General features: G+C 45.3%; 1 protein-coding gene across 1 annotated transcript in view; it reads right to left on the bottom strand.

Moving 5' to 3' along the window:
- Positions 1–1,529: 1,529 nt before the first annotated feature.
- The window catches only part of LOC131479114 (dynamin-1-like protein), a 43,721-nt gene continuing 29,641 nt past the window's right edge, over positions 1,530–15,609 (bottom strand). Inside the window, exons 12-18 of the mRNA XM_058659700.1 lie at positions 14,458–14,610; positions 12,671–12,759; positions 10,688–10,844; positions 7,006–7,130; positions 4,209–4,312; positions 2,259–2,331; positions 1,530–1,629 (exon numbers count right to left, since the gene is read on the bottom strand). Coding sequence (XP_058515683.1) covers positions 1,530–1,629; positions 2,259–2,331; positions 4,209–4,312; positions 7,006–7,130; positions 10,688–10,844; positions 12,671–12,759; positions 14,458–14,610 — 801 coding nt within the window. The remainder of the gene's footprint in view (positions 1,630–2,258; positions 2,332–4,208; positions 4,313–7,005; positions 7,131–10,687; positions 10,845–12,670; positions 12,760–14,457; positions 14,611–15,609) is intronic.

The raw sequence follows: 15,609 nt of genomic DNA on the forward strand, positions 1-15,609 counted from the left end.
CCGAAGCAAAAAAGGCGGCTGAGTGTTCTGTTGCTTACAATGAATATAAAACATCCCTGCGTTAGAGTGATTCGGCACTTTCATTCACTCTTAGCGCAGTGGAAGAGAGACCCTTCTCATCTATCAGTCGTGCTAGTAGATCTGGCTGAATGATACAGTGTATATAGATACATATATACATACATATGTGTAGTTATACCTGTGTTCATGAGGAAAGACGGGCCCTTCCACTGTGCTAGTACATATGCAGGTTTATACGTATATCTATATACAGTGTTATACGTATATCTAAATTCATATGATATATATACAGATATATGTATACGTAGTTCATGAAACTCAAAGTGAGAGTTGGTGGAGTATTTCTAAAGAGTTTGGAAGCACAGATGCATCTGCGGAATGCAGTCGCGTGCGTTGATCAATTGACGCGAATTTCGCAGCGGTCGTTAAGACATGGCGTCGAGCGCAGACGTTATTGAACATTTGGGTACCCTGTTTCAATATGCGTTTGCGGGTGTAGAGATTGACATTGTACCCACATCTTTGCACAGAGGCAAGCACCAGTGAATGTACAACGTGAAGCACTTATGTGCCGAATTCTGAAGCTAAGTATACACTTTGGCACAGAGGCAAGTGCCAAAAATAGTCAACCTGAATACTCATGCGTACATCAATAAGAGGACGCACTGGGAAAGCCTGCAGAGTGGTACGGTTTACTGATGACAATACCTGACGGCAATGGTTCAATCAACCTCAGTAATATTTTTCTTCAAAAAGCAAGACCAGGGTTATGACATCATTTGTTCAACTCCCGTCTGCTGGAGAGTATCGAAGGCAAGTTTTATACATCTCGCGCACGCGCCAGTTGTGCCTGACAGATACATCAGGCGCTGTACAAATTGCATTTGCCAATGGAGCGGCAGTAGCACAGCTACATCGTGCGAGTCGGGGTTCGCTCATACTGCGGGTGAGTCTGTTGCCGCCCCGACTCATAGGAAGAACAGCTACATCTTCCTGACTACACTTTCATATGGTATGGCTGAGACTGTTGCTGCTGTGACTCGTAAAAAGAGCAGCAGGTACATCCTCTTGACCACACTATCAGACTATATGGCTGCTCTGACTCATAGGAAGACCAGCTACTACATGTTCCTGACTAAACTATTAGATCCTGCTGCCGAGGCCGCTGTTGCTGTGACTTGGACCAACTATACCACAGTTGCCACGTCTTCCGCAGTACACTATCAGACGCTATGGCTGCGTTTGATGCTGCCGTGACTAATGGAGCAACAGGCTACGTCTTCCGCAAGATGCACACATTTCCGATGAGAGGCGTCTGTAATGCGTTAGCAGGGGATCTAAGAACGCCTCTCCTGTCTTATGTTCCCTCGGGGGCGTGTGCTGTTTTCCATGGAATTCTCCACGGATGCACTATACGACTGGTGGTGCGAATGTGAAAACTGACTGTCTTTTTTTCGTGGCTGAAGAAAGGGGGGGGCTGCTTTTATGAATGTCATGATTACCTTTTTTCATCTGTTTAGGATTGAGTTCCCGTCAGCTGTGCAGTCTTCCAAATTACCCCCGTAGTCTCGTATCTGCGCCAAGATATCTGCTGCTCCGCGTAACGAACTGCACACAAATTCGACGGATCATTCTGCACATGCTGCCACACTCACTGGCCTGCCACAAGAAAAACGAGAGAAGGCTTACTCCACCCACTGGGCGTAGCAAACACTGCTGCCACACGCAGCAGCAGCGCTTGAGTTGCACTAAGCCCTCTGTACGCAGACACACTCCTCCACTTCAACCCTATCAATCAACGCAAAGCCCTCTCTGTGCGCAGCAGCATCCATACTAAGCTGGCCTCGGAAAGCGCAGGCGTCAACGTACATACATATGAGGAACACAGAAAGGTTCTATAATAAGTGTACACAAGTCTGAGTACTACACGCTTGAGCGTGCTTCTCCGAAGCTTCGGGTACCGCATATTGTACATGAGCAACAGCGTCCCTAGGAAAAACGCGCCACAGCGTCTTAGACATGGATATATGGCAAAGGTTTGAGTTGCTGCCTTTTTCTAACTGCCTGCCTTCAATGTGCCAATCTATATACGCATATACACTGCGTGCATAGAAAAACATTGCATGGCTGAAATACTCAGCTACCTGTACACACAGTGGGACACGGACGCGCAGCAGGGAACGTATTAGCGGGTACGCGATGGTGTGTACGTGCACCAGAACAACTCTCTCTCTCACCGCATCAATTGCTTGCATCGGGCTCGACGCTCGCATATGTCCTCGCCTTCCTTTAGAAGCTCGCTGAAGAGCTCTGTACACAAAACGCCATGGTCTACGACAGTATAGAGAGCGTACAAGTAGCGACACGCTGCATGCGCTCTTACCTCTATCTGCCCTCCCCCTCGTGGGGAAAATTGCTGTCAGGCATCCCGTGCATGTGCAAACAACAGCAGTAGCAGCACCGCCACCAACACCAAGATCAGCCGCAGCACCATCATCATCATCTTCACCAGCAGCAAAAGGAACAGCAGCAGCTGCGGCAGTACCTACTTTCATGATGCCATACACAGTCTCCACCACACAAGAGCTGAGGAGTTATACAAAGACTGGCAGTATGTGAGCACTTGAATGTGCAGCTAAATTCACTTAAAATAGCGGTAGACAGGGGGTAAGCTACATACGCATACACACAGCATGCCTCATATGCACTTCTGCGGATACAGATGGTAAATGTACAGCTCCGTATGTGTATGTCCTCCATACATAGAGAGTATTATCTTCCTCATTCATGAACGTACTATGCTTTGCTCCTATAGTTTACACTCCTTAGCTTCTTTCGCATATGCAAACGCATGAAAGGCATACCAACGTATATGTATGTCTACCTCATATATACATATATTTATATATATATATATATGCACTAATGCCTACGAATATCCTTGCTAGTAAAAATCTATCTACATATCTGTACGTTTCTCACACACATGGGCATACACATATATATATATATATATATATATATACATGCAACTAGGAGGCATGAAATCTGGTGTCACCATTTGAAGATGCACTTTATACATGAGAGGTATGGAGGACACTCCCATTCAAAACCGCAGGGGGGCGTTCAAAACAGAATGAGTTTCAGGGTTCTCTGCGGAACAGCAGTTGATATGCAGCATCAGCGTATCGCATTCAGCGATGTATAAATCAGCGGAAACGTCTTCATCAATGTTATTATAACGCTCTCCCTCTTCTGTGAGCTACTACTGTCGCTCGCTGATAAAGAGAACCAGCAGCAGCGGCATCCACATCACTCAACAAATGTTTCTCTCTTTCTCTATCCCTCTTTAACTCTCTCTCTATATACTATGGTACTCTCGTTCCTCTGTCAGCCACTATCGCAGCTCGGTACGAGCGAGGCAGCAGCACAAGCAGCACCCGTACCACCAGACAACTGCTTTTCTCTCTCTTTGTTTCACGTTTGACTATGAATTCCTCTCTCGTGTATCAGTCACTACTGCAGCTCGGTGATAAGGAAAAGCGGCAGCACTCCTAGCAGCACACAACCGTCTCTCTCTCTCTCCCGCTCTCTGTCTCACTCTTTCTCTCTCTTGACTATAACGTCCTCTCTCGTCTACCAGTTACTATCGCAACCCGGTGATACAGAAAAACAGCAGTACCATTACGAGAGTGGAGAATCGTCTTTCTGTGTCTCTATCTCTCTTTTTCTCTCGAAACCAAGACATGTTTTCCTCTTTTATCAGCTACTACCGCAATTCCACAATCAGGAGGAGCGCAACACCACCAACACCACCACTAACACCACAAAAGTAATTCTTTCTTTCTCCTTCTCAGTTGTTCTGACGTGACTAGCGAACAGCCAAAAGAAGAACTACAATAAAACACTCTGTGAGCTTGTCTTCTGTACTGCTGCACGAGCACAACGTCATATCCACAATATTTATGCTAATGTACTGACGTGTATATATATATATATATGTATTTATACACTTGAGTCGCCCTACGCTACACCTACCATGAAGTGATAGAAACCAAGTAAGCAGCTGATAGCATCAGAGTACATCAACGTAGAGTTCTGACTCCGACGTCGTCTCAGTTCACACATGCACACACATATATATACGTACATAAATATACAAATATGCATGTGTAAACAGCATTTACCTTCTCGATATAGCTGTGATACTAGCTCTCTTTGTAATACATCCTTTGCAGTATTTACCATGAAGTACATAACCGACTTGGGTACGGCGTCCGCTACGTTCTTCCTGAGTTCAAGCAGCAGCATCACCACCACCACCACGACCAACAGCGGCAGCAGTAGTAGTAAAGCAAGACAACTCCAGACACATGTATAAAAAGACGGTATCTCGAAAGTAGAAGTCTCAGCTTACAAACATGGTGCCGACATGCATATGCACAAGAATCGAAAATCTGCATTTGAACGCACAAGGGTGACCGACCAGACACAAGAAGGCATCTATACGCAGCCGCATACCCTCGTCAGTATTAGGTAAGGAAGCAATCTTGAAGCCTCACTTCAAAGAGAAGCAAGTGTAGAATTGTACTTAAACAGCTGCTACACAAGAGAAAATGTGTGCATATGTATTGAAATACACGTGCAGAAATACAAATAGTGATATACAAGCGTTTACATATATAGCCATGGAATTCGTATACACGTGCGTACTCAGGTGTGTGTAAGTGTGTTTCCATGTGTGTGTGTGTGTGTGCGGGAGATATTAAAATATTACGTACATGTTATTACGTCCGTATACGTACGATGACTCGGAGAATAGTTCTGACAGAACAGGTAAGGGCTGTCACAGTGTGTGCAGCAGTTCTCGCTTTTAAAAGGCTGCTGTGCCTCATACGCAGCACACTAACTGAAGAAAAAGACACGAACACGTGCGTGGGTCATTGCAAGCCCATCGAGTTGTAATATATACATGTATATAGGCAGGCTGTGCACGCCACAGTGATCACTGCAAGGCAGGATATGCAAGACCCAGTGGTCACTGCAAGCCAATCGAGTGGTGATAAATTCACATTCTATATATACATATATACATAGATATATAGGCAGGAAATGCAAGGCTCAGTGATCACTGCAAGCCCATTGAGTGGTGACAAATTCACATATATATGTATATATACATATACATATATATATGTAGGCAGGAAATGCAAGGCCCAGTAGTTATTGCAAGCCCGTTGAGTGGTAATCAATCCACATACATATATATATACATACACGTATATATACGTAGGCAGGAAATACAAGGCCCAGTAGTTATTGCAAGCCCATTGAGTGATATATATATAGGCAGGAAATGCAAGCCTCTCCCCGTTTCAGCCCCAGTAGCACGTTGTCTCCTATTTTCTACGTTGTGGTAGTGAAGAGAGTTATCTGACACCCTCAGTTCGTTAGTGAGTGCAGTCGTGGCCTATACGCTGACACGTACGTACACACACACACACAAGCACGCACAGAGCCTCATGGAGAGTGGAAAGGTTTGTATATAGTACAATAGTATTTACAAGGAGCTGCTTAGCGCGTTTCTTCACGTCGAGAGCAATTGTCCTGCATGTACTGTAGAAGGCCACTAGTTAACGAGGCCTCTTTCTTTCTTCTGCGTGAGCACCGGAGGGTAATATAACTAGAATGACAGGAAAAGCTTTGCGCAACGTTTTATTCTCGAGAGTATTATTATACAAAGATGTGTTTAGGCGTCCACAGACGACCTCTTCCTTGTAAGTAATGACCTGCCCACAGAAGACTAGCCCCACTACGGAGTGCCTGTGTAAGCCATTCTTACTGAAGCGGGTACCAGACTCAAATTGAACTGCGTTCATTACGAAGGATGCGTTAACACCATCTAAACTCACGTGACGAGAGCAGCTCGTATCTCCCACGGCTTTTGTATATATGCACGATCACGCCTCTGGCGTATACAAATACTTACGCAAGTGCAGATACAGCCGTATACTACTGAGGAAGAGAGAGACTAGTAGACGTGCCTGTGCGTCAGCAGCACTGTGTAAACGCATATCGCCATGACGCACGTAGTCACGCAAACGTAGGGCTACACATACGCGCACGAGGCATGCACACACGAGGCATACGCATATGAGTCCGACGCACTCGAGGACATCTACAGAGAGGAAGACAACATTATCATTCATACACACATACATACAAATGTATGTATGTATATATGTAATGTAATGTAATGTATACGTAATGTAATATATATACATACATGTTTGGGTATACATACATGTATAGCTAGACGCTCTCATATGTGGCGAGAGAAACGTAGTATCGTACACTAACAATGCACGAATGCAAGGCCCCTATGGGTGCTGCCGTGTTCGTAGCTGCTAAGAAGGAAAACATGGCGTGTCTGATTACTGAGGGGAACCTCTGACTGTTTTTTGAAGAGAACTGAGTTTACACAGTTTCAAAAAGACATGCTAATAAAACGTACTACCGCTGCTGTTGCTGCTGCTGCTGATGGGTACGATCGTTGCAGGTGTTGGTAGTGGTGGTATTGCAGGTGGTAATGCTGCTGCTGCTGCTGTCGCTGCTGATGTTATTGCTGCTGCTACTGAAACTGCTGTTGCACCCGCCACTGTAAATGATATACATATGCATGCACTATACCATATTAGCATCACTTCCTTGCTGCATACTTTTGTTTATATCAGAATATGTACATGCACATGCACACAAGTGAGATATTTGGGGTACCTACCGGTGCCCCTGTTGCTACTTTTGTTGCTACGGATGTGTTGCTGACGCTGCTGTTGCTGCTTTTGCTGGTGCTGCTGTTGCTGCTGTTCCTGTTGCTGGCGTTGACGCTGCTGCTACCACCATCGCTGTTGGTGTAGCAGCAGCAGCAGCAGCACTCGCAGTAGTTGTAGTAGTACTAGCAGCGAAAAGAACGATAGTTCCTACCTCACAATTTGGAAGTAAGACCATATTAAACTTTTGATAAGATCGGTCTCGATTTGTTCACGCTCCGAAGGAATTTCGGACGGAGCAATGACCGATGGAACTTGCGGCAAGTGAATCGCTCCTCCCTACGAATCAAAAATAAAAAGACAAAGAGGCACCTTAGTATTACAAAGGCTAGATAGACTCCTTCACAACGGCACATAGTGTAGCTCAGTAGTATAGAAGCCATGCAAAGAGCGCCTCATAATGCAGCTCAGTTGTATTGGAGCCATGCAAAGAACGCTTCATAATGCAACCCAGTAGTATTAGAACCATGCAGAGAACGCTACATACAGTAGCTCAATAGTATTAGAGCCATGTAGCAACGTCACATAATGTAACTCAGTAGTATCAGAGCCATGCAAAAATTCTCTCATAATGCAGCTCAGTAGTATTGAAGCCATGCAGAAAACGCCTCGCAACGAACGCCTCATAATGCAACTCAGTAGTATTAGAGCCATGCAGATAACGCCACGTACTGTAGCTCAGTAGCATTAGAGCTGTGTAGACACCATCACATAATGTAACTCAGTAGTATTTAGAGCCACGGAAAGAAAGCCACACAGTGCAACCGAGTAGCATTAGAAGCAAGCGAAGAGCACCACCTAGTGCAGCTCAAGAGTATTAGGACCAGGTAGGGGGAAAAGTACGACAGAGACAATAATGCAGCTCCGGAGTATCAGAGCCACAGGGAGGAAACAGTACTAGAGAGACACTCATGCAGAAGAGTAGTATCAAAGGCATTAAAATAACGCGACCGCCGGCTGCGGGCCCTCCCGCAGACTTTTCGTTAGACAGCATCACGTATATAATAAACCACGCGCTCGTATTCGAGAGCAGGACCTATATTACAAAAAGGGTATACCCACGAGGAATAGCGATCAATAATACTAGAGCACCGTTTGCTGCTTACTGCTACTCATTCTTTTCTAACTGCACTAGGCCACCAAAAGGCCTGCAGTCGCTGCAGCGGTCCTCACTGTTTTACATGTATGTTTATGTATATGTATACGTTTTTGGCAGAACACACGTCAATGGTCTGGAGACGAAGTAGTACTACAAGAGGTATTACGAGCAGCGCGAGAAGACACGGGCTGACGGAACGTGGCACTGCCACAGGCCACAATGGAGTCCATGGACGCTTATGCACTTACATTGAGAGATACAGCGGCGCAGCAAAAACCGCGTAGTAACAGCTACTACTAGTACTTACATTACAACAACAACAACAACTACTACTACTACTACGACTACTACTACTAGTAAAATTACTAGTGTTGCTGGTAGTATACTGCTGATATACTTCCAGAGTGACAAGCGGCATGATAACGCTGTCTTAGTGTACTGCTAATATACTCCTAGAGTGGCAAATGGTATAACAACGAAGTCCTTGGACGCTCATGCACATCTATTGAGAGATATAGGGGCGCAGCAAAAAACACGTGGCAACAGCTACTGCTAGAACTTATACTACTACTACTACTAGCAATACTACTAGTGTTGCTAGTAATATACTGCTACTATACTCCTCCTCCTGCTACTACTACTAATATTACTATTACTGTACTACTAATGCTGCTAGTGCTATATAGCTCGTATACTCCTTCGATGCCAAATACTAACATAGTACGGTTAACTTATGAGAGGGATGTAAATAAAGAGAGAGATGAAGGTTCAGTGTACAAAGATATGGTAGCATAGGCGAGACCTCAGCACACCAATAGTTGGCAACTGGCCAGCAGAGATAGTGACCATTACAACAGAGGCCAAATTCTTGCGTGTCTGTGTGTGGGTGTCTGTGGGGATTATGCCTGCGGCCGCCGTTCACAAAAGAGCAGCGACAATTATAACCTTCCCAACGAAAGCAGCGTGTTTGGTTTTGTGTGTGTGCGTGGGTTGCTGTGGGGGTGTGTATCAGTGTGTGGGTGTGTATGTGCCCCCGCCGTACAGCAAGGGTAGCCACAATCAGAATCTTCCAAACAAAAGCAGCGTGTTCGTGTGTGTGTGTGTGTGTGTGTGTGCGTGGGTGTGTTTCTGTGTGTGTGTGTGTGTGTGTGTACGGGCGGCTCTGGGTGTGTATGTGTGTCTGCGTGGTTGAGGGATGTGTGCGTGGCTGCGGTGTAAAGTGGTTTGTGAGAGATATGTGACAGCCCTCCGCATGGTTAACCGCTTCTTTTGAGGGTGAAGGTGTCTCCGCAGAAGTTGTGACAATTCACAATATATGTAGAACATGCGTGAAACACAGAGACAGAGAGGAACAGAGAAGAAGAGAGAGATAGATTACAGCTTCAGAAAGCTCCTTACTCGAAACGCAGCGGAGATGGAGAACGGGCCTGCCCCGCGTGACGTAGACAAGCTTTCACCTGCCAGCAGCAGAGCAACAGTTCGAGCAGACGAACACACAACAACAGTGACGTGTGATATGCCTATGACGACAAAGCGTAGCGGCAAAGAGATGCATTCTCCCGCTCTGCAATGCAGACACAGCCGCTGCATTGTGTGGATCGTTAGAGAGCAGAGCTTATATTACTGTAACTATACAGTAGTAGTGCGTCTATTATTATAGCTAAGAGTAGTATAAATACAGTAGCAAAGCCTATACTAAATGTAGTAAAGAGTAGTAGAAGTACAGTAGTTGTGCGCATACTATTATAACTACTAGCAGTGTACATACAGCAAAAGTAGTAATACTGGTACTAATTCAGTACAAGTAGGAATATGTCTACTACTAGTCTCATTGGACGTAAACAGCAGTCTAACAAAGTGGAAGCATCAGCAGCAGCACAACACTCAGCCTCACTATTTGCTCAGTCAGCTGTTGTATATATACATGTGCTGGCCCTCGGATTGAGCGTGATAGTCGCCGTTATAGATACATATATTCACAACCTCCACCCCTGCAGCAGTGTTAGAGCGTCTGATTCACAAGAGCAGCCGTAAAAAAAAGAATCAGCAGCAGTCTACGCTTCACACGCACACATATACGACTTCTGCAGTGTGGCCACGCATGGAGCAGATGGGAAAGAGGGGGGAGCAGAGGTGTATGCGCGTAATATACTGTGGCCAGCAGAGACTGCAACGAGAGCCTCATCACAGTGGTATGTGTTGTGCTTTTGAAATATAGAAGAAGCAATGCATCTGCTACTTCCAGGGGAGACCCTTCCCTTCTCCTGCTTCCACGCAGGATAACACTCTCCAACCCTTGTCCTATATATGCCATCGAGCTGCCACACAGAAGCGTTTTTGATGTCCCGGTTTATCTTGATAGTAATTGAACTGAGAACTCTCTTCTCCTGGTGAAGACAGTACACCTCAAAAGATTCTACATTACTGAGCCCTTTATGTACTTATATTGTATGTATTACTAGGCGTAGTACACCTAGAGAGGAGGTGTATTACAGAAGTCTATATATGCGTATATCGTATATATCATTAAGGCATACTATGCGCGAATCATTGTAAAAGCTATTCTGGTAGCGGCTTCGGAGGAGGGCTCCATGTATGGACGCATGTTGACACGAGAGATAAATGTTCAACTGACATACATACATACACGCATACACACACAAATAGCTACATATCACCCCTTCACAACTCTCGTTAGTACGTACGGGTAGTGAAATGTGTGCTACTATGTGTTTACGTCATCACGGTTATCGGTGGATGTGCTGTTGGTGGTACTGCTGCTGTTGATGGTGCTGCTGCTGGTGGCGGCACTGCCGCTGCTGGTGGTGGTGGTGGTTGTACTGGCGCTGCCGCGGCTGCTGGTGGTGGTGGTACTGCTACTGTTACTACTGCTGCTGCTCGTGTTGGAATGGTGGTGGTGGTGCTGCTGCTGCTGCTGCTGTCTAGTTTGTGTGTGTGTGTGTGTGTATATCGAGGAGTAGTCGAAGCCAGAGGTGACAGGCAGGCGACAACAAGTACAGAGAAGTCGACCGGAACTGAATTAAAAGATCTTCCTTCTTCCCTGGCGAGGCTCTCTCAGAACGTGCATGAGTTACAGATCTTTCGTACCAAAGCAGTCTGCATGCGTACAAGTAAGTGACTGAATAATTAGGTGTGAGAACGTGCCCTAGGAGAGTAGGTGTTCAGTAACATATCTGATGTGTATAATTGGCACTGGAAGAAGCTCGTTATAGACGCAGGCTGTATACAGAAGCAAAACGGTGACTGAAATGCCGTGGAGGCACGTGTAAAGACACGGGTTCCTTGTGAAACTCGCGCTTGCGACATCTTACTCCATTCATCACATATAATTTGTGGGCCAGGAATAAGAGTAGCCACACGCGCTTGTATGTATATATGTGTGAATGAAGCTATAGTTATAGAGAATCCTCGGCATACATTTCATAGAATGTATGAGAATGTTCAAAATCTGTAGGTAGATATGTGTTACGTACGTATATATGTGCGTATGTACGTATATATGTATGTATGTACGTGATGCCACCAGAGTTCTCAGTTGAATGTGCGTAAATCCCTACGTATCTATACACATACGTACTTATGTATATGTCTATGTATGTATGTATGTGCGTATATACATATGTACGTATGTCTTTACGCATGTATGTATGCACGTACGTACGTATGTAGGTAGTATGTATGTACACATGTACATATGTATCTGTAGAGAGATTGAGAAAGTTCAGAGGTGTGCAGATTTATTGTGTACGGTGAAAGAGAGTTGTGAGATTTTCCAACGCAGACATACAAACATACATATATACAGACATATACATACATAGATGCATGCATGCATACATACGCATACACACACACACACACACACATAGGTGGCGCCCCTCACTTCGTGTTTCTTGTACAGGAGTAGCATTAAACCCAGCGGATGGGCGAGTGTGTTGCTGTCGATACGAAGGCAATGCAGGTGGTGGCGAGGACCGGCCTCTGCTGCTGCTTCGGCTGCTGCTTGGTGAATATTCACCGCTAACAATGCGTTCCTCAGACGCATTGTAAGACGCTGATGATTCAGGTTCGCTGCCTGATGGCATCAAAGGTGGCTGACGCTTGCTGTTATGTTGCTGCTGATGTTGAAGCGTGTCCGGCCGCATGTTACTGCTGCTACTACTGCTGCTGCTGCTGTTACTCAGTGCTGCTGCTTGCGCCCTGCTTCCTCCCTTCAGAAAAGAAAAGAAACCGCCCTGGGGCAACACCCCTGCTGCAGCACTTGCCACCTGACCACAATTCACATACACAGACACGCGCGTGCACGTACACATACCCAACTATCCAGATACACATGAATGTACACATACACACACGCGTACAAACACACACACACACACATACGTGTGCACACACATATACACATTCACATACACACAGATACATATACACATACACACACATATATACACACAGCCGACGCCTCTACTACTGTGACAGCCCCCTAGTGCTGTATGTTCGCCGACAGTGGTACTGTGCATGCACTTACAGAAGGGCAGACTCCAAGGGAAGAGGCCACTCTGCTCGGTACTACAGTACTTTAGTAGTATCTATTTGAAGTGTCTGCGTCTTGTACGTGAGTGTGTATGATTGGGGTAATATAACACACCTTCATACATCCGTGAAGTGGAGAGGAGAGCTTTATGTATATGATACTTACCACGCATATACCACTAGCAAACCCTCGCTGCGCTCGTGTACGTACGTAAGGTGAATGCAGAGGCTGAAGGCGTCGCCTTTGTCCACCGTCTGTTAATGTGGAGAGCGCTGGGCACAGTACGCATAGCTGTCTGTTGAGTATACACGCGTGCCACCCACGTATGCATACGTGGACGAGAGCGTCTGCAGAAAAACTCATACAAACGTACATGTGCGTTGCTACTGTCATAATCGCCTACAGGTGTTATAGGTGGCGTGTGGAGTATATCTCCACTGGTAGGGAATACCTATATGTGCAATGCACGCGTGACCTATATATATATATATATATATATATATACATATATACATATTTACATATATGTATATATGTATATGTATATACAGTATGTATACAAAGGTCTTTGCGTGTATGTATATATATATATATATATATACACAAAAGAGTATGCGTGATATACTCCTGTTGGTGTCTACAGAGAGAGAAATACACGTGAACGTGTATGTTGAATTCTACTCTAAGATCTCCTTTGTGTGATACAGGGGGCACGAGGAGTATATGGTCATTACCAAAGAGTGTGTCATATGCATAGCCCACGTGGCTGTATTTTTCAAGTACATGCACGTGTGTATGTACGAGCATCACCTGGCAGCTGAGTGTGTCTTCAGACCAAACACCGCTATAGCACGAGACACACAAACAGTGGAGATGTACATACTACGGAGATCTTGTAGAACACTGTGGCCAGTGTACTCGTGCGCGCGTACTGGTACTACTAGTAGTAGTAATAGTAGTAGTAGTATATATATGTATTTGCCAATGCAAATTCGTCATAGTTGCAGAACACACAGAACATGTAAAGTATGTACTACAGTCTCCCCCGTGTGATGACAGCCACCAGTGTCAGTAAGTCCATTTCCTTGCGTACTATCATGCGTAACGCAGTATGCTGTATATGTGATATATAAGCAAAACGCCATACATTTGCGTACATACGCGTGGTACACTGCCGAACGAGTACTTGTCTGTGTGTGTGTGTATCGCCACACACATGTCCATCTGAGGAGACAAAAGGAAACAAGATGTCCAACCACCTTTCTTTCACCTGCTACTACGGCAGCCACCACCACTACTACTACTACTACTGTTGGGGGTAGTGAAACTACCTGCTCCTGTAGTAGTAGTAGTAGTACTAGTTGTTGTGGTGCTGGCAGTCATCATTGCTGCAGTGATAGTAGTGGCTGTTGTTCTACTATGAGAACAGGAGATGCTGCTATAATAATACGCTGATAGCAGTAATAGTGATAGTAGTTGTACTAGTAGCGGTACTAGTCGTAATGCAACTTACGCTAAAGCATATTATTACATTTGGATGGTGGGAGGACTGCCGAAGCCCCTGGGCCCTACCGCAAGACTTGTTCACTCTCCCAGGGCGGCACCACACCTTTACGTAGTCATACGCCTAGAGAGTTCTCTACATGCATGTAGAATGAACGACCGCTTCTGAGCTTTATACTACTAGCAGTAGTTGCAGTACTAATGGTACTGCTAGTAGGTGTAGTAGCATCAGTACTAGTGGTAGTACCAGCATTACTAGTATCAGTAGTAGTTGCTGTTGATGGAACAATAGTGGAGGTATTATTATATAGTTATTAGTATTACTAGTAGTATATATAGTTAATAGTGGTAGTACTAGTAGTTGTAGTAGTAGTAGTGATAGCGTCAGGGTATTAGTGAAGGTCTTAACGTGAAACATGCATCCCCTGTTAACTTTAGTGTGTACTTACCTGCTCAACCACGCGCCTTTGGGATGTAGACACTCCCAGGCCGCGGAAACGTACATATAGGACAATTAGGTGTATGGACGTATATATGACAATGCAGAAGAAGCCTACTTGACACCATATATTGCGAATGCAGCCACGTATATCAGGGGACACCTATACGGAGATGCAGAGAAGGATGTGAAACTGTAGACCGGGAATTTGGTTTCACGAATATGGACGTGCATGGCAGTGTGAGTATATGCATTTGCACGTACGTAGATACGGAGAAGTATGTAGGACTGGATACTGGCCATGCGGTCACGTACATACACGTGCACGCGGCAATATGAGTACGCATATGGACGCATATGGCGATAAGACAAGTATACGGACGTATACGGCAGTGCAGAGAAGTGCGTATGGCCCTATGTAAATGGCCACACGGCTTTCCAGCAGGAGGTGCTCATGGATAACAGTGTTAGGTGAGTATAGGTGCATACACTACGGCAATGAGAGGTGAGTGTATCGACGTGTTTAGCTACGCAGAAATGTGTATGGTTATATATTTGCAATGTAGCCATGTGTGTGTGTGTGTGGACGTCTATATATGGCAGGGAAGGTAGACGTACGGTCGTCTTCAACGGTGACATACGTATATGGACGCTACAACGCTCAAGGTCTCGCACTAGAACCAGGGCTAGTAGCATCAGAAGGTTTTGAAGGAATACGCATATGGAGTTCGCCAGCCAAGAGGACATCTCCTGTGGTTAGTAAGTATAAGGACGTATAACGTGCCAGCGAGAGACATGTGTACTTCTGGTTCGATAACAAAGAAAGTATAAGACCCTATATCGGCAATGCAGCCATGTGTGTGTGTGTGTGTGTGCGTGGACGTCTACATGGCAGAGCACGTAAGCGTACGGGCATTTACGAGGTTGAGGTGCGTATCTATATGGATGTCTAGGGCAATGCAGGTGAGTATACGGATGTATATATGGGTGGAGCAACGCACGTCCATGGACGTCTGTGGCAATGCAGATGAGTATATGGCCGTATGTTGGAGACAAAGCAGCCATACACATAGATGGATATAGCAAACTACGCCTACGTACACGCACATCTATAGGGTAGTCTAAGTAGCAATACATACATATATGGGAAAGACGGAGAAAC

The sequence above is a fragment of the Ochotona princeps genome, unplaced genomic scaffold, assembly GCF_030435755.1.
Source record: "Ochotona princeps isolate mOchPri1 unplaced genomic scaffold, mOchPri1.hap1 HAP1_SCAFFOLD_2525, whole genome shotgun sequence".
Taxonomy (NCBI): Eukaryota; Metazoa; Chordata; class Mammalia; order Lagomorpha; family Ochotonidae; genus Ochotona; species Ochotona princeps.